This window comes from Elgaria multicarinata, chromosome 22 (assembly GCF_023053635.1).
Source record: "Elgaria multicarinata webbii isolate HBS135686 ecotype San Diego chromosome 22, rElgMul1.1.pri, whole genome shotgun sequence".
Classification (NCBI taxonomy): domain Eukaryota; kingdom Metazoa; phylum Chordata; class Lepidosauria; order Squamata; family Anguidae; genus Elgaria; species Elgaria multicarinata.
This window is the reverse complement of record NC_086192.1, coordinates 15,124,160-15,147,190: the sequence shown is the minus strand read 5'-3', so window position 1 is coordinate 15,147,190 and position 23,031 is coordinate 15,124,160. Positions and strand designations below refer to the sequence as shown.

At 49.7% G+C, this 23,031-nt stretch overlaps 1 protein-coding gene across 1 annotated transcript; it reads left to right on the top strand.

Moving 5' to 3' along the window:
• The first annotated feature begins 1,235 nt into the window (after positions 1-1,235).
• On the top strand, positions 1,236-16,394 carry SSC4D (scavenger receptor cysteine rich family member with 4 domains). Its single transcript, XM_063146563.1, has 10 exons — positions 1,236-1,353; positions 4,337-4,372; positions 5,697-6,002; positions 7,633-7,704; positions 9,248-9,562; positions 10,874-10,957; positions 11,605-11,682; positions 13,290-13,604; positions 14,136-14,213; positions 16,077-16,394. The coding sequence occupies exons 1-10, from the start codon at positions 1,236-1,238 to the stop codon at positions 16,391-16,393; spliced, it is 1,719 nt and encodes a 572-aa protein (XP_063002633.1). The 3' UTR covers position 16,394.
• The last annotated feature ends 6,637 nt before the right edge of the window (positions 16,395-23,031 follow it).

Sequence of the window (23,031 nt, the reverse complement as noted above, 5' to 3'; positions counted from 1 at the left end):
TATGTTTCCGTACAGGCTTCAGCTGATACAGGTTGCTAAGCAACAGTAACAATGTGTAATGTCAGCTGATACAGGTAGCTGAGCCCCTCGCCCAACTCCTCCAGGCTTTCGAAGGTAATCCTGCCCCCCTTTCTGCCTCTTCGCTCCCCCCCCCCACGAAGGGGGCAGCACCACGGTCCGGAGCATGAGCGAGGCACGGCCGGGGCCCTCGGTGGCTGGGTGGAAGGCCGCTCACCTGCTGCGAGCTCCGGCCCCGGCCTAATCTCATGCGAGCTGAGTGGGCAGCCCAAGACTGACAGGAACCCCAGGGAGAAGGGGACACCTGCTCCCCGTCCCCCCGACCTCCCTGCTGCCCAGGTCTGCCAGACAGCGCTGTATCGGCGGCCTCCAAGCAGCCCCCGCAATGATATTTAATTAATTAACTTTAAGATATGCTACAACGGCGTATGTTACGCTGGGTACAGCTAGTAAATAAATATAAAGCTATGTTGCATCCACACTTGGAATACTGACTACCATTCTGGTCACTGCACCTCAGAAAGGACATTGTCGAAGTGGAAAAGCTGCACCTCAAGGAAACGTTACAACATTGGAGACTTTTTAGCTTAGGGGAAAAAATGAGTAAAGAGAGATATGATAGAGGTATATAAAATGACACAGGGTGAGAGGAAAGTAGATAGGGGGAACTTAGGGTCACCATTCAGTGAAAGTGATAGAAGGGAACAAAATGATGCCTGGTGTGGAGAACGTGGACAGAAACAAGAAAGCTTTAGCCTACTTCCGGAAACACACCAGGGAGGCAGCCGGTCTAGCTTCCCAGGGACAGGAGTTCCAAAGCCCTGGGGTAGCCACCGAGAAGGCCCTCTCCCGCGTTCCCACCAGGCATGCCTGCGATGGTGGTGGGACCGAGAGAAGGGCTTCCCCTGAAGATCTCAGAGGACGGCCAGACTCGTAACGGAGGATCTGGTCTTTCAGATAACCTGGACCTGAGACGACTTCCTTTTATCGGTCCTCAATATCCCACCATCCAGCTTCGTGGGATGACCCCGTTGGGTTCTAGTACGCCATGTTCGTCATAAGAACACGCAGTGCTAATTTTAGTAGTACGTATATTATGTGTCACGAGAGAGGGATGCTCATACTCCAGGTCTCCCTTACTTCTCAGGCGCGGCTTTGCCGTCATTTCCTTGGGAGACCATCGGAAGATCTTCCGCGGAGTCCTGCGAGAAGCAGAAATGAACATTGGTTCCTGTCCGGGACACAGGGAGAGAGATCGGAAGCCTGGACTCCGGGTGACACCTGCCTTGCTGATCCTGCCAACGCTCGGACCTCTCCTTTACCTTTTTCCGACAGGTGAACACCTCATGCACAGCCCTTTGCTTTGGTGCTCAACCAATCCTTAGGAACAGGAATCTAGGATGCTGCCTTCTACAGAGTCAGACCCTGGGTCCATCTAGCCCAGTATTGTCAACACGGACTGGCAGCAGCATCTCTCCAGGGTTTCAGGAATGATCCTTTGCCAGCCCTATCTGGAGTTGCCGGGGATTGAACCTGTGCAAAACAGGGGCTGTCCTTCTGAGCTTCAGCCTATGGTTCATATCATAACTCATATCATAGGGTGACGCTATGGAAAGGAGGACTGGGCTCCTGTATCTTTAACAGTTGTATAGAAAAGGGAATTTCAGCAGGTGTCATTTGTATGTCTGCAGCACCCAGTGAAATTCCCTCTCCATCCCAACAGTTAAAGCTGCAAGAGCCCTTCCCTCTTTTGTATCTGGTCACACTATGCAGGGCTCCTGCCACTTTAACTGTTGGGATGAAGAGGGAATTTCACCAGGTTCTGCATGCATACAAATGACGCCGGCTGAAATTCCCTTTTCTATGTAACTGTTAAAGATACAGGAGCCCTGTCCTCCTTTCCATAGGGTCACCCTATCATATCATATCATATCATATCATATCATATCATATCATATCATATGATCTACTAGTGTTACGTTTAAATGCTTTTTCGGATCCTGCATTGCTAACCCCCTTGGGGCTTTTCTTCCATTTAAAACCAGGAGTGTGTGGATTTTGTAAAACCCGTTCCCTCTGGTCCCATCCAGTGCTGATACATAGCCCCTGACTGCTTCCTACCTGGTCCTTGACTTCAAAAAGGTTTCCTACCTTGGAGTAAGGATCCGTGAGACTCTAGTTTTTAAGTGGGATGCCCAAGACAACTCAGAGGAAGTACCGGCATCCCAGTGTGCGGGAAGGGGAAATTCCAATGTTCAGATATTCAGACGGAAGTAGAGGGCTATACTAGGCATAAAAACCTGTGTAGGGGTGGGTTCAGGCTGGATCAGGACCTTGGCGGGGCATAGGGAGGCATAGCATCAGACCCAACACTCCTCCCCAGCGCCTGCTGTTTCGGTGCTCCAAGAAAACCACAGACACCCATTCATACAGTTGCTAATTGCATCAGATCTAATTTGGCCCAGAGAGAAAAAGAGAGAGAGAGAGAGAGAGAGACAGAGAGAGATGTCAGAAGGCAACTAGTGCCATAAAGGGCTTCTTTTTTTTTTCCTGGGGATCTAATCGGAAATTAGATCTACTGCCTCATTGGGATCCCTTGGAATGTTTGTCTTATGCTCGCTCCGCTTGTGAAATCCACTTTTTCTCAATCCCCCAAATGCTTTTTCCAGCTTTCAAACTGGCCCAAGGTTTGTTCCACGGCACGTCAAAATGCTAGTGTCAAGTATCTAATCTGCACTGAGTGATTTTGAGGATGAATTCAGGCACAGGGACATGTAGCCAGTTCTGTTCCCCCGGGGAACAGGTAGCCCAAATCACGTCTGAGGCTTAGTTACTGAGTATTGCTCTACGTCGGTGAGTGTGCCATTACTGTGTTAAGCCTCGGGTCTCCAACACGGTGCTCGTGGGCACCGCTGTGCCCACAAATACCTCTTTTGGCACACACCAGTCTCTCTGTCCTTCTTGATTTTCCTTTCATTTAATATTTTACATTTTAAAAAATTATTATTATTAAATTGGTTGCCTGACATATTGCAAAGTGAACCACCAGCCTTCAGAGACACCGTCAATTCCCAGAATGCCGCTGGGACCCATGTGGCCTTCCTGGCCAGGTTTCTAGTCTCTCACTTTCGTCAGTTTCCTTTCTCTGAAATGGTTGCAGAAAGTATTTTTCCCCCTTGTTATCCTTCTGGGAATGAAGTGTTTTGTGACTGGCCAAGCCTAGCATGGTAGCTCTTTTGTGAATGGGTGACCCCGCCATGGCAGCCATTTTGTGAGAGTGCCCCTGACACTGTCAATATCCCAAATGATTGAGGGGCCCTGTCCAAGAACTCAGCTATTGCTAGGCCACACGTGGGCAATCCATGGCCATCACGGGCCTTCCGTGTAGTCCCCTGAGCACCCACTCACTGCGGCTGCAATTTGCGTAAATGGCAATTTTACGGGGTGGCCAAACACGAAAAATCAGATTCTGGGGAAAATACCACAGCTCAGCTGGAGCGTGTTCAGAGGAGGGAAATGAGGATGATCAGGGGTCTGGAAACAAAGCCCGATGAAGAGAGACTGAAAGAACTGGGCAGGTTTAGCCTGGGGAAGAGAAGATTGAGGGGAGACATGATAGCACTCTTCAAATTCTTGAAAGGTTGTCACACAGAGGAGGGCCAGGATCTCTTCTCGATCCTCCCAGAGTGCAGGACATGAAATAACGGGCTCAAGTTAAAGGAAGCCAGATTCCAGCTGGACATCAGGAAAAACTTCCTGACAGTTAGAGCAGTATGACAATGGAACTAGTTACCTAGGGAGGTGGTGGGCTTTTCCACACTAGGCAGCTGGACAGCCATCTGTCAGGGATGCTTTAGGGTGGATTCCTGCATTGAGCAGGGGGTTGGACTCGATGGCCTTGTAGGCCCCTTCTGACTCTACTATTCTATGATATAAGCCGAGCCTTGGGGGAAATCTGCTGAGCCAAAAAAGGCTGAATTTCCCTGTGATGGCTATCCCGACAGTGTAGTGATAAATTCGTCAGTGCAGGAGCTCAGCATGACAATCCACCTGGCCACGTCCACATACAGAATCCAGAATCGCAGGCCGTTATGTCGATCCATATGAACCCAACCAGTTCTGGCTACGGGGATTGATGCTAAGCTCAGAGGGAACGCAGACGTCTGAAGTGGGTGGCAGATAACATCAGCATCCCGGCCAATAAAAGAGGGCCAGCGATACATCCCTGTGAACTCTGATTCCATGACAACAACAACACCCACTAAGAATGGAACTGGGATGTAATTCATATAACTAAGAACTACCTCTTCTGTTTCAGCCAGTGGCTCCAAGGTGCTCCAGATGCCTATTCCAGGTGAGATTTCATCCAGGTAAAGGATGTGAGGTATCAAGGCCAGGAAAGACCTCTTTTTGTCCAAGGTGTTGGAGACCTTCGGCTGCTGGGAGTACATCAGCCTTCTCTTACTTGGTGCCCTCTAGATAGGTTGGACTGCAACTTGCATCATGCCTATGTGAGTTAAACACAAAATATAACCAGCTGTGGTGGAGAGGTAAGGTTTGAACCACAGGCACGCATCGAAATGGCCTCTGAAGCCACACCCTCAAGGGGAGTCTCAAAATGCAGGCCGCTGCATTGATCCAGATCAACTCACTGGAGTTCTAGGAGTTTTCATCTCGCCAGGGGTCCATTCCAGACCAGACCAACCCAATATCCTTTGTGTTACAACAAGGTACAATATATTGATGCTCGGAAGATTCATTTCCCCTCTAGCTACTTTGAGGATGGCAGCTAAGCTCAACAAGAACAGAGACATCTGAGTGGGGTGACAGATGACACCAATGTCCCTGCTAATTAAAAAAGTGCCAGGGCTGTCCCTGTGAGCCCTGCCTCTATTACACCACTTGTCCATTAAGTACGGAACTGGGACGTAATCCAGGTAATTAACCATTATCTTTTCCATTTCAGCTGGTGGCTCCGAGGTGGCCCAGACGCCCATTCCAGGTGAGAGTTTACTGCAACACACACACACACAGTGAATATTAGTGAATCTGGAAGTTGTGATTCATGGATCATGATTCATGTAAGAGTTGGGAAAGCAAGTCCTTAATAGTGCCTGGGATTCCTAAACGGTGCTTGGCACAGTCCCAAGAGGAGGCTTCGAACTAGCCAAGAGCCCGAAGCAAGGGCATTCTACAGTAGCGAGGCCGGGTCTCTGGAGACGGCCCACCATGGTTTCTAATTTGGGGCACTACCCTGAGAGCAGTTGTGGCCCAACAAAGGAGTTGCAGAACGTTTGCAGCTTACACCTCTCCCAACTGTTTTGCGGTGAAAATGGAGGTTCCGAGGATCCCACGGAACCGATGTGGGCTGGCCGCTAGTCAGTGGAGGCTGATGGTGGTGTCACTGGGGTGGTGAATCCATTCCGAGTTTCAATCTGAACCAGTCAGAACTCTAAAGGAGCTATCCGAGGTGCTTCCACTTCGGGTTTCAGCCTGAACTCAAGGTGTGAAGCTTCGGGGTTCAGTCCGAATCAGTCAGTCAGAACTCTAAAGGAGCTATCCGAGGTGCTTCCGCTTCGGGTTTCAGCCTGAACTCAAGGTGTGAAGCTTCAGGTTTCAGTCCAAAACATCTGGAGGGATGTTGGAGCTGGCCCTGACTGGCAACCTCCTTCTTCCAGACCTACGGCTTGTCAACGGGCGCAGCCGTTGCCAGGGGCGCGTGGAGATCTTCTATAACCGCACCTGGGGCACGGTGTGCGACGACGACTGGGACATCGTGGATGCCAACGTGGTGTGCCGCCAGCTCGGTTGCGGCCACGCCATCGCCATGCCGGCCACCCTCTCCTTCGGCCAGGGGCGAGGGCCCATTTTCCTCGACAACGTGGACTGCAAAGGGCGGGAGGCGGCCCTCAGTGAGTGCAGCAGCCATGGATGGGGCATCCACAACTGCTACCACTACGAGGACGTGGCCGTCACATGTAACGGTACAAAAGTTGGGGCCTGTTGGGTTGCAATGCAGATGTGGTGGGGGAAGAAGTTAGGGCTTGTATCCCCTGGTGGTGATCCTGAATTGGACTCGGAGCCTGAAGAAGAAGACTAGCTGGGACAGGAAGCAGGGGTGGAAATTCTCCAAGGCTCTCCAGGAGTCAAGGAGGAATCTTCCCAGGAACTTATCGAACAGGGGCCCCCGGCTCAGAGATCGTCTTCCTCCTCCTCCCTGGGAACTCTGTTGGAGGGAGAGGGAGCATCAGAACTGACGGACCACAAAGTCCGCTGCAGGGTCAAGCAGGCAGAGTTGAGAGGAGGTAGGAGGCAGTCTGCTAGAATAGCCACATGGCAGAGTTACACCTTGGAGACCCTCCTTGAAGGAGGGGTCTGGAAAAAGCCTGTCAAGCACAGCGAGAAACTGCCCTTTTAGTTGATGGACAACAGCCTTGCTTTGTTAGGCTAAATCACCTTAGAGGATAGTTCCTAGCATTTACACTCCCTTCAGGTGCGAAGAGGTGTCTATTTACTGAATAAAGGTTTTATGGATTGCACAGCGGACCTCTTTATTGTCTTGTATCTCAGCAAGAGCACTTGAAATCATGACACCATCCTAGAATGCATTACAATAAAGAACTATATATTGTTGCTGGGAAGATTCATTTCCCCTACAGCTATTTGTCATATACAACCCTACTGCTCCTATATTGAGAGCAGGTGATGCAATCAATCAATCAGAAACAGACTCAGAAGATGCCGAGCCAATGGGGGAGGAGGTTCACACGGGAGAGGCTTCAGCTGGAAATCTGCCCCCTCCAGAGTCTATCTCTTCAAAACCAAATTCTATGCTTTCCGGGGACAGGGAGTCAACTTCTGGGGGTGAGCATTTAGAAACCTTACTAGATGCTAAGAATTGCCAGAAACTAAAACGTTCAGCAAGGTTAGTGGCAAAGAGACAGGCGGACAGATTACATGAGAAATCGCCCACGTATCAACCACCTTGAAGTTATAGATATTTTTAAAACCTTTTCTTTTCTTTAAATGAACAATTGTCTTGCTTAGTTTACATAGTTTTTGGATAAGGGGGAGTTTCTCAGAAAATGCCTAGATTGCGTTACAGAAACGTTTATTAATTGCAGTAAAGCTTTATAAATTGCCTAGCCCTTTACCTCATTCGTCTCCCAGAGAAAGCTAGAGCCGCTACAGTACACGACACTGTGGTGAGGATTGCAGCTCAGCTCGGAGCGAACAGAGAAGTCTGCGGAAGGGTGAGAGTTGGCAGAGGACGTCACCGTCCCAGAAAATTAAAAAATGCAGGTGCTGCACTCCTATGAGCCCAGACTGCACTACACCACAGTTTGTATTAAAACACACCTTCCATCCTTACACAGACAAGGATGTGGGATACACTTGCGCTCAGTGTCCGAGGTGTTCCTCAGTCCCTCTCTTCACCGATCACTGAAAGTTTATTTATATTGTATTTATTTTAAGTATTTCTTGGTCATCTTCCAAGGTGAAATCCCTCCCAAGTAGGCATAAAACGGCAGTAAAAATATGAAATCCTGTTGCGTTGTAGGGGATTCTGCAGCCATGCCAAAATTTGTGTTTCTTCTTTGGTTCTCTTTGCAGAACTGATGCCCACCCAAGCAGCGAGGGCCCCCACCGGCAAATCGGTCACGGCCTCATTGCAAAACGGGAAACGTGAGTGCATCGGGGAGTTATCTCAATGATCATCTTTAGCTGGTAGTAGTAGTAGTAGTAGTAGTAGTGTTTAAAATTATTATTTGTAGTGGACTTAAATCTCTCCTCTTTTCAGAACAGGGATGCAGAATGTTATTGGGGTGCAGAACCAGAATGGGCCCCCGAGGTTTTCTGCAGGCTGTATGATGTCAGTGGGTTTGACCACACCCACTGATGTCATTGGGCTCTCCCCAGGGAAAGGCTCCACGGGCTGGATTGCGGAGCCCTGTGTCGGAAGTCTTGCAACATCAACTGCAAATGACCGGCAGGGGGCGGTGTTAGTTCATTCATGGAAATTTTGGCCACAGCTAGCCCTAGGATCTCTATACCCTACAGGGTGGTTTCCTGTGATTTCTTCCTTTTGCTCCTCCCCTTGCTTTTCCCCCTCTCTGACCTCACCATTTGCTGGGAGCACTTCTGCTTCCCCTCTTGCTCCTGCCTGTGTAATGGAACACAAAACAGACTGGACAAACTCCTTTTTGAAACTCTACGCTGCACCTGCATTCTATATGCAAGATTATTTGTGAGTAAAACCATTTCCCCCTTTCTTCACCAAAGAAGGGTGCGGTCCCCTTTCCTTCTAAAATAGCCTTGTGCGCATGTGGGGCTGGTAAATGCTCATTCTGTTTTGCCTTTTTGTTTTTCTCTGCTAATTGTCTTTCTAAAAGGAGGCATCGCTACTAAATCATCCCATCATTCCAGAGGCTGGATTATTTTATTTATTTATTTATTTATTTACATTTTTATACCGCCCAATAGCCGAAGCTCAAGGCTCACAGGCCAGGAGTTCTGCATTCCAGTTTTAGCAGAACCACTCAAAATTACAAATCATCATGACGGGGTCCGTAAGGATGGGCGAATCCTCCCGCACCCACCCTGCACACTGTTTACTGGTCCCCCGCCACTTTCTCGACTCCAATGTGCAAAGGTCCAATGTGTGGACCTTTTTATTTTCTCAGTATCTTAACACTTAATTTAACTTAAATTTAAACTTAGCTGTTTTAATCTCATATTTTAACCTATATTAATTTTTTGCTGTGTGGTTTTATTCCGGTTGTGCTTTTTATATTGTATTTTGTATTTGTGTTTTAAAATGCTTGAAGAGAAGTTTTAATTTTTGTGAACCGCCCAGAGAGCTTCGGCTATTGGGCGGTATAAAAATGTAATAAATAAATAAATAAATGTGGGGAGAGCTGCCGGATAGTCCGCAGATGCCCAGCACTATGTGAGCGCTGTTCCTTCCTCTCTGCGACCCCCATTTTGTGGGAAATGGTGGCCAAGCTTTTTTTTGTTCATTCTCATTTTGCGCAAAATGGTGGCCATAAATGGTGGCGTTTACACAAGAATGGAGGCTCACTGGTAAGTGGGGACCCCCCCCCCAGCTGGCATCTGTCAGGGCCAAGCTGGTGGAAACCCACTGATCTTGAGCTCAAACTGGATATTCTCTGACATCCCCAGAGGGGGATCATTTAGAATGGCCCCATGTTTCTCTGGTCTCCTCCAGGTGATGGGAGCATTCAGCTGGTGAATGGTGCCAACTCCTGCCAAGGCCGAGTGGAGATCTTCTACAAAGGGAACTGGGGCACGGTGTGTGACGATGACTGGGGGCTCAAGGATGCTGGCGTGGTGTGCAAGCAGATCGGCTGTGGCCACGCCGTGGACTACCGGACCAACGCCTACTTCGGCTACGGCACGGGGCACATCCTCCTAGACAACGTGAACTGTGACGGAAGCGAGCCACACCTCTCGTCCTGCTACAGCCTCGGCTGGGGCATCCATAACTGCGGCCATCATGAGGATGCCGGGGTCATCTGCTCCGGTGAGACCCCCTAAGCGTACAGGCCTCCAACCTGGAAGCCAAAATCCCACGGACACTTGGTTAAGCTCACAGATTTGTTTTTTGGGGGTGGTGGAGAATGATTTACCCCATTTCTGGAGGAGATGGAGAGATTCCCTCTCACAGCTAGGAGCAGCTATGGGAGACCATGGGTGAGATGGGATGGGTGTGTGTGTTTAAAAACGCCAAATTTTATGTTATCATCATCATCGTCATCATATCTCTTCTAGACAGACATGACCGGCTTTGCCAAGTCATGCTGTCATTTACTTATTCAGGAATTTCCTGACAATTGAGCATGTTTTAAGTATGACTGCTTTCTGGATGTTGGTGTGGATGTATTTTGGTAGGTCCAGCTTCTGATAGTTTTCTGTAGAGTTTTTTTGATGTGATGCTTCCTGTTGCCATAGATCTTTAACTTACATGGCTGGTGGAGTATATTTCGCGCTCTTCCTTTCCCTTGTCTGCAACATTTTTGTCATTAGGTATTGCTATTGTCAGCGAGCTACGTGTGTTTTTCTTTTTTTTTTTGTCTATAACTGTTGTGTCTGGTCGGTTGCAAGGTATTGTCTTTTCTCTCCCTGTACATTTTATGATCTGCATTCGCCACGTCTGTTTTGGGTGAATATGTATAGTATGGTGAAGGTTGTTTGGGGAGCTTGAATTTGATGGCCAGTTGTTGGTGAATTATTTTTGAAGCTGTATTTGTGTCTGTCTGTCTAGTCCACTCCTGCCAGAATTTTACATCCTTCTGTTACATCAGCCTTCCTCAGCCTGGGGCGCTCCAGATGTGTTGGACTGCAACTCCCAGAATGCCCCAGCCAGCTGGCTGGGGCATTCTGGGAGATGCAGTCCAACACATCTGGAGCGCCCCAGGTTGAGGAAGGCTGTGTTACATGGGCTATTGTTTCTTGGAACTCATGACATTTTCTACATGAATCTGTTGTTATCTTTTGTAATGTATTTTTGGTAGTTCTTAGTTGCTACGACTAGAGATGTAAAATTTCCAGAAATTTTGAAGCCATGGGGGGGGGGGGGGGAAACGCTTTCCCCCCATTTTGTTCCGGAAAAAATGAAAATTTTCGGAAAAATTGAAATAATGTAATATTAGCACTTTTTACAGATTGAAAGTCACTTTGTTACTTCAGCAACATAAAATGTCATTATGTCCAAGTTGGTTTGGCATTAAGGGAAGTTGGAATTAGCTCCGCATCACGCAACCCCTGGCTCAGAGTCTGCTGCTGGTGTGATGACACCGTGTGACGTCTTTTTTCTGCTGCTGTGTCCTCCCAGGGCTCGGGATGACAACAGTCAGGGCTGCCGTCACCACCTCAGGGGCCCACATCTACGAGGAGTCGTTCACGGCCATGGCCACAGGTAAGGAAACACGCCGGGCTCTATCCTAGCCCCAGGAAATCCCATCATGGACAGTTTATGTCAGGGCTGGACAGATGCCAGGCCTGTGAGATCTACTTTGTTTTTTTACTAGCACCCCGAGATCCGCCAAAGGCTGGCGCAAAGGATGTGAGGAATTAAAGCAGACTTTACCCATCTGGCACACCCCTCGACCTGGTGCCCTCCAGATGTTTTGGACTACAGCTCCCAGAATCCCTGAACATTGCCCAATGGTGGCTGGGGATGATGGAAGCTGGTTCGAAACTTCTGAAGAGCACCAGGTTGGGAAAGGCTGAATCAAAGCTTTGGAGGAACATCTTGACTATCTGAGCTGCTTGACTGTGGAACAGGCTTCCTCGGAAAATGGCGGAGTCTCCTCTGTTAGGTGTAGGCGGCCAAGTCTGGATGGCCACCTACCAGGGTTGATGTCATGATAGACTTCCTGCATTAGCAGGAAGCTGGAGCAGATGACCTTTAAGGTTTCTTCCAACCCTCTGATTCTGCGTGCTGAGAGTCGAATCACAGGGAATGGTTCTCTTCAACCCATCCTACTTGAGAGTTTCCAAAGCTGTCTGACTTGGACTACCCTTGGAGACCGAACGGGGCTCTGACAGTCCATTTCTTTGCAGTTACGGACGGTGGAGATCAGGCGTCTCCTGAGACGGAGATGACGATGACCTCAGCCCTTCACCTGCTGGGAAAAAAAAGTAAGTTCTGGGGCTCTTTGGGGCTGGGAATGAGGCCTGGAGTGTCATGTTCTGATTTGCATTGTAGCACTGGATGCTAGTGGGTCCGATGACAGTGGGGAGGTGAATCCGCTCCGGATTTCAGTCCAAACTGCTCAAAACTCTAAAGGAGCTTCTGCACCATGGAGAGCTCCTTTAGAGTTCGGACTGGTTTGGACTGAAACCCGGAGCGGATGCACTGCCCAATGACAGTGGAGCACCCAACCCCCATTGCATCACAGCTGTGAAATCCTCAAAGAGGAGGGTTGGAGATATGGAGAGGAGCAGAACGTGGCTCTTTGGGTAGTCTTTTGGGTCATCCATCCGCGCCCCAGACTCTGGGCCATGGATCTTGGCCTGCAGGTCCAGTTCTCGCTATACCACTGAGGTCAACTGAGCCAACTAGCTGCCATTGTTGCATTTAGGCAGCAGAGAAGTTAGGTCATTTTAGACTCTCTGGATCTCGTGGGCTTCTGTCCAGGAGAGGGTCTTCTTCAGATGGTAAGGGTGCCAATTCAAGGTGCTGGTTTTAACCTATAAAGCCTTACACGGCTTGAGACCACAATACCTGATGGAACGCGTCTCCCGACATGAACCTACCCGTATGCTACGCTCAACATCTAAGGTCCTCCTCCGGGTGCCTACTCTGAGGGAAGCTCGGAGAATGGCAACAAGAGAGAGGGCCTTTTCAGTGGTGGCCCCTCAATTTTGGTATGATCTCCCCGACGAGGCTCACCTGGCGCCAACATTGTTATTTTTCGGCGCCAGGTCAAGACTTTTCTCTTCCCCCAGGCATTTAACAGCATATGCTGAGTTTCTTAACTGACCCCAGAATAGTTGTTTTAAATGGATATTGTCTGTTTTTGTTTGTATTTTATGCTTTTTATGGTTTAAAATTTTGTATATTTCTTTTTAATGTTCATGGTTTTTAACTTATGTAAACCACCCAGAGAGCTTCAGCTGTGGGGTGGTATATAAATGATGATGATGATGATGATAATAATAATAATGGGTCTGACCTCAACATGTGGCAAGCCAGCCTGCTGGGTGAGGCTCTGGACATCCGCTGCAGCGCAATTGCCTGGTTTCCCCCCACCCAAAGTATTAGCTCTCGGTAAGGATGGTCCATTACTGCATCACACACACCCCAAAAAAGAGGCAGAGGCTAACTTAGACCTAGAGCTGCAAATATTGGAAAGAATGACTCTTATTTAAATATAAATCCAATGCATCTCACCCTAGCGGGGCAGACCGTGAACCAGTGAGCTGTTGACCTGGCTGTCCAGGTGGTAAATGCGGACGGACAACTTTGAGGCCCACCTGCTTGCTCCCTTCAAAGAGAGGGCACCTTCAAAGAGAGGAGTGTCCCTCTGTAAAGGAGGACGCCTGGCCACCCTAGCTCTTGCCGCAGTAGACTGTGTGCAAAAAGCAGGGTATTTGTGAGCATCGTAACGTTCCTCCTATGGGTCTCTCCGGACATTTTGGACTACATCTCCCATCGCCCCTGGCCAGCACGTGGTGGGCGTTGTAGTCCGGAACATCTGGATGTTCTATTGCGTGCCGTCCTCCTCCTCCTCCTGTTTTGCCAGCAGGTGGCGGCATTCGACTGGCGAATGGGAACAGCAGCTGCCAGGGCCGGGTGGAAGTCCTGTACGGAGACACCTGGGGCACCGTTTGCGACGACGACTGGGACTTCCCCAACGCCCAGGTGGTCTGCCGGGAGGTGGGCTGCGGCTCGGCGATCGTGGCCACCGTGCTGGGCTACTTTGGCTACGGCGTCGGGCCCGTCCTTCTGGACAACGTGGATTGCTCCGGCACAGAAGCCGACCTGGCTGACTGCTTTCACCTGGGCTGGGGACAGCACAATTGTGGCCACCATGAAGATGCCGGAGTCATATGCAGAGGTGAGGGTCAGGCCCGGGGCTGAGTCGCTTCCTATCATTTCTACCCTGCCTGTTTTTTGGAATGAGCCTTCCTCAACCTGGTGTCCTTCAGTTGTGTTGGACTGCAGCTCCCAGTGCTGGCCTGGGGATGCTGGGAATGATAGCCTGACACACCTGGAGGGCAGCCGGTGGGGAAGGCTGGAATGGGAGGGAGACGTGGAGCAGTGTCGTGGCTATCAGGCCGAGCCACGAATCAGGAAATCCCTAGTTCGAACCTCATCTCTGCCACAAACTCAAAAGGTGCCCCCTCTCCCAACCTCCCCAATCCCCTGCCCATGGGCCATGCTGCTGGGAGTTGGAGTTCAACATCCGGGTTCCCGATGCCTGCCTTACAGAGTAAAATGTAACCCGCTCTAAAAAGTACTCCAGACTGAAAGACGTAGGTCTGGTCTCTCTCTTCCTTGCTCGCTCTCTTTAACCTTTTAAAGATTGCCTGAAACTGGATGGGTTGCTTTGCTATTCAAGTCACCTACGTTTTCTTCCTGGTCTCAGGTGCAGGCGAATCCGATGAGCTTTTCTCGGAAGACACCTTTGCCACTACGACCTCGACCACCACTCGTCCCAAGGATGGTATGTGCCGCCCAGGGCCAGTGTCTCTCCCCAGATGACCTCAAAGCAGCTGAAATGCCTGTTCTTTATTTGGAGCCGGGCAAGAGGCAGGTGTAGGCAACTGCCTAAGACAGAACGTTGCAGGGGATAGCCCTACTGCAACAGGTAGGGGGATTCTACACGTCGTACTGAGGGCGCATGGAAGTGGTGCCTTCTTCCGCCGAGCTCTCCGACCCGGCCGGCGAGGAGGTAGGTGGACGGCGGCAGCGGCAAGGACGCCTCTTCCTCGTCTCTTCGAACAGGCAAGCTACACGATCGCTTTGGGGGCACACTGGGGGCGCATGGAAGCGCCCTCAGTACGACGTGTAGAATCCCTCGTACTCTCGGAGACCTGCCTTTGGGCCCGTTCAGACGACACTGAGGGCTCTGTGGTCAGTTGAACCATGCTTCTTTCTTTCTGTCTTTCTTTCTTACATTTTTATACTGCCCAATAGCCAAAGCTCTCTGGGTGGTTCTCTGTGGTTAGCAATAGCCACAAGCCAGGCGCTCGCACACGACATTATTAACCTCGTCCAGTTCCCGGTTTCCTTAACCACATGCTAACCACAAAGCAGTCAGATGAGCGCCTGAGTTCTCCGAATGCTCCGCCCCGTATCCCATCAGCCTTTGCGCTAAGAGTTGCGCGATTTAGACGATTTAGGCCACTCTGTACTGCTGGCTTTCTGATTTCAGCCCCTTAACGACAGGTCCCCTCCACCCCAGAATTAAAATGGGATCAATGCTTCCTACGCCTGAAAAGGTTTATTTCTAGAGTCGACTTTAGCCACCTTAGGAGAGAAATCCATCAGACTGGGCCTGGCTGGATGAGCCGAACACAGAGAAGTGTAGGAGAATGAACCTCCCAAGTATTTATTTATTTATATTTCTATACCGCTCCACATCTAAGGCAGATTCCGGAGCAGTGAACATAAGGGAAAAAGAATAAAAAGTTTAAAACGCTGTATTAAAATAGTTCTTTTTAAAAGCAGAGTACCGATAAAATACCAACAAAAACTGTGGTGGGTTAGTTAAGGACTGTTTTCAGGAGGCGGCGGAAGGAACCGAGTGTTGGCGACTGCCTGACCTCCAGGGGCAGGGAGTTCCAAAGAAAAGGGGCCACCACTCTGAAGGCTCTTCTCCAGGTGGATTCCAGTCGGGCCAGAGGTCCATGTGGAACCTCCAGAGTAGTAAAGAACCAACCCCATTCCCTAATACCAGTCTATTGTAGGGATGTCCATTGCTAGGAAATCCAGTTCACCCACCTAATTGCCCCATGCTCACATGGGGGGTGGAATGAGAAAGGTCTCTCTTTCTGGTTTTAAAGTGTGGGCAGGCTGATATGGGTGAAGTAACTTGGGGCGTAGCTAGACCTAAGGTTTATCCAAGGATTGTCCTGGGTTCAAACCTGTTCATCTGAGTGCCACACAGGGCATCCAGCACTCAGGCAGGGACGAACCCGGGATGATCCTGGGATAAACCTTAGGTCTAGCTACGGCCTTGGTTGCAAAGCATTTAAGGCTTCAAAACCAGCACTTTGAATTGAGCCCAGAAACATGCCAGTAGCCAATGCAGCAGCCACAGTATAGGCATTCTGTGATCGAATCGCCTTGCCCCCACCGGTACTCAGGCAGCCGCGTTCTGCACCAGCTGAAGTTTCCGAACCGTCTTCAAAGGCAGCCCCACATGCAGCGCATTGCAATAGTCCAGCCTCGTGCAAGGATAACTGAGGCGAGATCCATCCTCTCCAGATAGGGTTGCAGACCCTATCTCCCAGACCGCGCACCTGATCTTTTAGGGGGAGTGCAGGACATGGATCGAGGAGACACAGTTGCCCGACTTTTGCAGGTTTCCTGCGCCTGGTCAACGGCAGCCACCGCTGCGAAGGCCGGGTGGAGATGTTCTACCTCTCCCAGTGGGGGACGGTGTGCGACGACGCCTGGGATTTGAAGGACGTCAAGGTGGTGTGCCGGCAACTGGGCTGTGGGGGTGCCATCGACGCCACGGGGGAGGCCCGCTACGGCCAGGGCTCCGGCTACATTTTCCTCGACAACCTCAAGTGCAAAGGCGACGAGCCCTCCCTCCTGCGCTGCTCCCACATCCGCTGGAACGTGCACAACTGTGACCACTCGGAAGACGCCGGTGCCCTCTGCGACCTGCTATGACGTGCTGAGAGAGGCAGGGTCCGGCCGGTATGTACGCCCCGCCACTGCGTCACGAGCTCGTGGGAAACCCGACAGACCCTACAAAGCCTTCGCCTCGGAACCAGATCCTCAGTCTGCACCACTTGCTTGCGGTGCGAGGACGCTGCCTAAGCCAGGGTGTTGAACCGAGGACATGGGGACCATAGCTGGCAGCTGCAATCCGGTCCTCCGGAGTTTCCCAGATAGCCACGCCCCTTCCCATGGCCCCACCCACTTTCTCCCAACCACCAATCGTTCAGCAGTTTCTCCAAATGCCCCCCCCCCATTCTAAAAGCTTAGAATGTCTCTCCTTGGCTACTAACTAGCATGGCGTCCTTGCTGGAATGGTGTCCTTGCAGCGTGGACATGGTTGGGTCAAGGGTGTCCACGCCTGCGGTGCCTCCTGCAAATCTGTGTGTATAGTTGGTGAATGGACCACATATACAGGTCCATATTTTCCCCTCCAAGTACCAGGCCCTGCAACGCATTTGTTGAGCATGGTGCGTCTTGTGCAAAGTTGGCGACCCGGCTAATATTGGGCAGAGATGCTCTTCAGCACCAGTTGAGTTCCTTTCTCAGTTCAGAGAGGCATGGAGAAAGGCAAAATGGATGCAGGCGGGGCAATAAAGCACACCCACTTACGTCATCCGTCCCACAGAGGGCCCAGTATGGGGCAATTCGCTGCCCCACCTAAAACAAGTTCCCAAGCACCGTTCCAGAGGAAGAACAAAGAGAGCCAGCGTGACGTAGTGGTTAGAGTGTTGGACTGGGATTTGGGAGATCCAGGTTTGAGTCCCCCACTGGGCCATGAAGCTCGCTGGGTGACTCTGGGCCAGTCACCGCTTCTCAGCCTTACCTACCTCACAGGGTTGTTGTGAGGATAAAACAGAGAGGAGGAGGACTATGTAAGCAGTCTTGGGTTCCTGACAGCATCACACACACTTTGATATTCAGATAACACCAGCCTACCTTTGAGGGTTGTTGTTAAGGAGGACTGAGAATGTGATATAAACACTGGATCTTTTGACATGGACACTGGGTGATGTTTCCCTAGTGCTTTCCATGGGGAAAGGGGTTCTTGCTGTCCTCTTTCCCCTGCCGTTCAAAGACCACGACGGCCAAAAGCGCTGGTGTGTGTGTGTGTGTGTGTGTGTGTGTGTGTGTGTGTGTGTGTGCGTAATTGCACAGAGATTCGGCTCGCACTCGTAATAAGGCAGCGAATACAGTACGATGACAGAGATTTTCTGATTTGTGTGGTTCATATACCAGAACAAGTTTGGGTGCTCTGAACATATGGAGATAAGAGGACGGAGCGTATCTGTACGTTGTCCCTCCTATTTTTATATTTCTTTAAAACAGGGGTGTAGAACTTGCAGCCCAGGGCCCCAAATTCGCCCCTCCTAGAGTCCTGATCTAGCGTTCTGGGGTTCTCCACATGGCCCCACCCTCTTCCCCGAGCCCTAATAGCCGGTCGTGTTTTACCCCACTATTCTAAAAGGTTGAAATTCCTCTCCAAAGGCAGCAAGAGCCTGGAGCTACAAAAGGCTGTTATTTTGGGCTCCACCCCTTCTGCCATAAGTCCCGCCCAGAACCCGCCCCCCTCGATAGCTTTTTTGAAATTGAAAAAGGTTGAACGCCTCTGCTTTAGTGTATCCAAAGCTGAGCCCGCACGTATCCTTCTGCGGACATATGCAAGGACTCGAGTTGAGAAGCTGCTATTGCAGCAAGCTCGTAACTCCGTTTACTCATAAGTAACCCCCTTGGAGGCCATTCAGACTCACTCCCAGGTAAATGGGTGTAGGAACGGAGCCTTAGTCATCCTTTCCTTAATATTTTTGGTGCTGGATTTTCTCCCTGCATATAAATCGCATTCCTCCCCGTGTGTAGAACCTAATTGCTTTTCAGCACTCCAATGTAAGCAAAGTCGGCAGCAGGACGGAATCGAAGCAGCTGTAAGGAAGGCAGCCTGACAGTGGTAGGTTATTTGAGTCAGAGGTGATGGAAACGGAAGCAAAAAAGAGCGGGCCGTAGTTGGTTTTTTTTGTAGTAGCACACGGTGTCATGTCTAGCTCTGCTCCCCCTGGGTTGGGAGAAGGTGTTTCAGGTGATCAATCAGAATCAGACTCTGAAGTAGAGGAGTTGGCACCAGACACAGGCCAGCCTGTACCAGTGGGGGAGAAAGCTCTCGCACGCTCTTCACCAGCTAGGAGTGAACCCTCTCCAGAGCTTATCTCATCAAGGGCAAATAATACACAGTCAGTGGGAAGCCAACAGTCTTCTGAAGGAGAGAGCATGGACAGGTCAGCTGATCCTAGAGTACGCTGCAGACTAAAATGGGTGAAGCTAAAGGAAGGCGAGAGAAAGTCAGCCCGGCTGGCATCCCGTCAGAAGCTGCATCACAACTAGTCTCTTTGAAGTTAACGCGTCTTGGGAAAGGGCTTTCCCTTCTTCTTGAAAGGACAATTGTCTCGCCTAGTTTGTATAGTTTTGCCTAGGGGAAAGATCCTAGAGATTAGACTCTCTTCAGGTGGGAAGAGGTGTTTATTGCTGGAATAAAGTTTTGGGGATTACTTAGCAGGCCTCATTACTGTCTCCCAAGAAGGCGGGAAGTTTTGAGAAACACGACACACGGAGGGGCTCAGAGCAGGTTAACTGGACAAAAAAAACCAGGGCTGCCACCCATGTAAATATATGTAATTTGGGGAAAGCGCAAGAAAATGTGTGCATAATTCATCAGTTGATATTATCGCGTGCTTTAATCCACCTTGCTGGAGTTGTTGTTTTCTTATACATTTTTTGTTTTGAATAAATAAAAGGCCTTTAACAACTTGCTGTGAAATAAATCTGCGAGTGAATGAGTGAGCACAAGGATGAATGCAAAGACATATATCAGGAACAGGCAATGCGATGTCTGTTGGTACCATTTCACCCCTGGGCATGTTTCTTGGTGCCCAGTATTGGGCAAAAGGCGGGATACAAATAATAATAATAATAATAATAATAATAATAATAATAATAATAATAATTATTTCTCCCATTTTTGTTAACATGTTTTGGCCAGAACGCCACCTGGTGTTGAATCATTACGAATGCAGAATAAAAAGCAGGATATAACACGATAAAAGCGATATACGGATGAGGATTGTGCCCCAAGAGTTATCAGTGCACTTCAATGCCGCTATAAAGCATAGTGTGAATTGTTACCGGCAATTGAGATTGCTGTGAAATAGGGTTCTGTTGGTGCTGAAAACTCTGGGTTCAAAGGAGTTGTTTGGATGTCCCGGGGGCTCAAACCCCACCTCTGACTTTTTTGGGGCAGGTGTCTTGTCCTTTGCCATGCCCCCCACGGCCGCCATTTTGTGGCGCTGCACAGGACACTTCCTAAAATGGCCAAATGTCCCAGCAGCCCAATGACGTTGCCAACTCCTGTCGTACATAAATGCTGGATGAATAGAGAACATTGTTGCATGCCAAGCACCGATGTGTGACTCTTTTGCCACATGCACAAAGCATGTGCATCCGTCTTCCGTGTTGTCAGGAGTCTTGGAACCGCCTGACGAGATGCTAATGAGGTGTTAACAGCTCGGAAGGGAGGTGTAAATAGCCGCTAACTGTTTCCAGAGGGGTCGCCTTGGCCGTGTTCATGGGCAAACAATCACCCCGAATTAAATTTCCTAGGTCTGATGCGGGCGTTAATCCGCAAAACCTTCTGCCGTGGTACATTTTAAAGGAGCACATGACTTGTTGCTGTTTTTGCTTCTCGTGCTTTTGGGATGCTGCATGCGCAAGTGTTGTGTCCATTGATGAGCTATCAAAATAACAGCCCCCAGTGCCTGATTCTTAAAACGCTGAGCTTTTGTGCTGGTGTGCCATGGGTATTATTTTTATTCGTAGGGTTCTAGTAATACGGCAGATGGAGAGAGAACTTCCTCCTATTTATTTATTTATTTATTTTCCCCACCCCATGCATAATTTCACACACCTCTACCAGGTCCTCTTTACCACTTCTCTAAGCTAAACAGTCCCAAACGTTTGCGACCTTTCCTCATAGGGGAATCACTCCTCCAAAAATGCGTCTCCGGTCTGCATTTTTCCCAACTCTGCAATGTCTTTTTCGAGGTGCGGCAACCACAACCGTACGTAGTATTCCAAACTGTGGTAGCGCCATCGATTTGTTTAAGGGCGATATAACCCTGGCAGATTTATTCTCAGTTAGTTTCCTAAGGATGCCTAACATGGAATTGGCCCTTTTCACAGCAGCCGCACAATGGGTTGACATTTACATGGATCTGTCAACCACAACCCCGAGATCCCTTTCTGGGTCAGTCACCGCTAACTCAGAGCCCATCATTGTTTGAAGTTTGGGAGTTGTTCTTCTGCCCCAGCATGCAACACTTTACAATTATTTGCTGGGGGAAGCCATAGGATCCTGACCCCCGCTCCAACGGGAGCAAAGTACTACTCCTTTTTTACCCCTTGCTCGGCCCACTTAAATGTAGGCAGCTCAGATCTGCTTGGATCAATAACATCGATTCATTCCTGCTTCATCATCTCTTAGCAGGAAACGGTGCTGCAGGAGCCGGAGGGGTGGCGGGGAAAGAAATAAATATTTCACAAGGTCTGAAGTGGAGCCAGGGGCTATTTTCGGGTTGGATTTACGGGCTGTCCAAAGGAAGGAACGAGCGGGCAGGAGGGGGCTGTGGACCATTAAAGGAGACGGGAAGGATTATTCCTCCGGTGAGAACTGGCAACCCAGCAAGGGAAAGCAGGGAGGGAGCGGGGACAGTGAGTGGATGGGAGCAGAATGTTCCAGGCTCTCTACACGTCTCTTTTAGGGGATCGGCCTTATCTTTAGGGCCAAGGGCCCCCCCTGAATGGATGCTTTTCCACACCTAGAGCCAGACCCGCAGCAAGTGAATGTAGCTGTAGTACTCCGGCAGCGCCCCGGTCTGCACCCCACCCCACGCCAAAGATGCACCGGAAGATTCTTCCTCGTCTCCTCTTATGTAGTGCATACATTTCCCCAGCAAATAGCTCCTCCACTGGTTTCTGAAGGAACACAGAAATTGATCATAAGAGTCTGATACATCATCATCTTCATCATCATCAAAAACTGAGCCTTAAGAATACCAATCTGGTATCTGCTGAAAAAGAGAATATGGAGCACAGAAAACAGTAATATAGATATAGATATAGATATAGATAAAAAAAAATTGAGGGGGAGGGATAAGCCGTGACAAGGGAGACCTGCAACAAAATGTTGCAGCATGGAATGCTCCTGTTTAGGGTTCCAGACAGCCCTTTTCTGGGATATCCATTCCAGCCGGCACGATTTCTGTTTTATTTCCCAATGTTCATTCCGCATTATGTTCTCAGTCGTCATTGCCCTGCTAAGACTCGCCTCCCCTCCAATATTTCTTTTGGCTCCTGGACACACCTTGGGGATCTCCCAAGCCTAGTGATGTCTTGTACATGTGCATGGATGGCACTCACAGAACTGGAGGGAATGAAAAGGATGGCGCTGATGATTCACTAACAATTGAAAGACATAAGAAAATGTACATAGCCATATGAGTATTAACAGCTTAGTTGAACCTTCCTCAACCTGGGGCGCTTCAGATGTGTTGGACTGTGCTGGCTGGGGGGTTATGGGAGGTGTAGTCCAGTCTGTCATGTGACCAAGCCCTTCTGCTGCCGTGTGAGCCAATAAAGAGGTCTGCCAAGTAATCCACAAAGCTTTATCCAGCAAATAAACACCTCTTCGCATGTGAAGAGAACGTAAAAACGAGGAACTTTCCTCTGGGTTAGAACTTGGCTAACTAAGTGAGACCATTGTCCTTTCAACAAAAGGGAAGGTCATTTCCCTGAGTACCTTTAACTTCAGGGAGGATATCTCTGAAGAAGCCTTTGGCGAGAAGCTAGCTGAGCTGATTGCCTCTCCCCTTCTTTTAGCTCCTCCCTTTTGAACCTGCGGCAGACTCTGGGACTGGCCAACTCTGAAGTCCCTTTTTTCCCCCATTCTAAAAGATCAAAATGCCTCTCCTAAGACTTAGTGACTGGTAGGAAGGGCTTCAAGCAACAATATGCTGGTACTTTTGGTCTTTAGGTCCCTCCCCCTTTTCCTTTGGCTCCTCCCCTATCCTTTGGCTCCACCCCCTTTTGCCTTCCACCCCACTCACCATTAGAATACGGCCCCTGGGAACCCCAGAAGTTCAACACCCCAACTTTAACAGCATCACAAACAGTGCGCGCAGAGAAAAGCAGGCGAGCTGTTCACTGCGTGATGATAAACTTATAGCTGAAGTTGCTGTTAAAGGCACAGGAGCAGGGACCAGTAAAAAAGTTGGCCTCCTTCACTTCAAATGCAGGCAAGAGGTGTGGGGGACAGCACGTCAGGAAAGCCCGCCAGTAATTCCCAAGTGTGGGCAAGACCGGGAGAGACAAGAATCCATGTCCAGGGAGATGCTTGTGTGCTGACCCTTGAGACGGGATTTGTCTGGTCAGGGAGCCCATGGATCTTCGTCCCCTCAGATACCTGCTGCTGCAGAGGCGTAGCAATTTGGCCCTGCTATTTTAAGGAACTGCAAAGTCACTCATGCAATCAGCTCATCGGGTTTCAG

Excerpts from the sequence above, each read along its gene's own strand:
- SSC4D (XM_063146563.1), top strand. The coding sequence starts at position 1,236 with ATGAACATTGGTTCCTGTCCGGGACACAGGGAGAGAGATCGGAAGCCT. Across the intron at positions 7,705-9,247 it reads CTCATTGCAAAACGGGAAAC|GTGATGGGAGCATTCAGCTG; the intron begins GTGAGTGCATCG and ends GGTCTCCTCCAG. Across the intron at positions 13,605-14,135 it reads TGCCGGAGTCATATGCAGAG|GTGCAGGCGAATCCGATGAG; the intron begins GTGAGGGTCAGG and ends TCCTGGTCTCAG.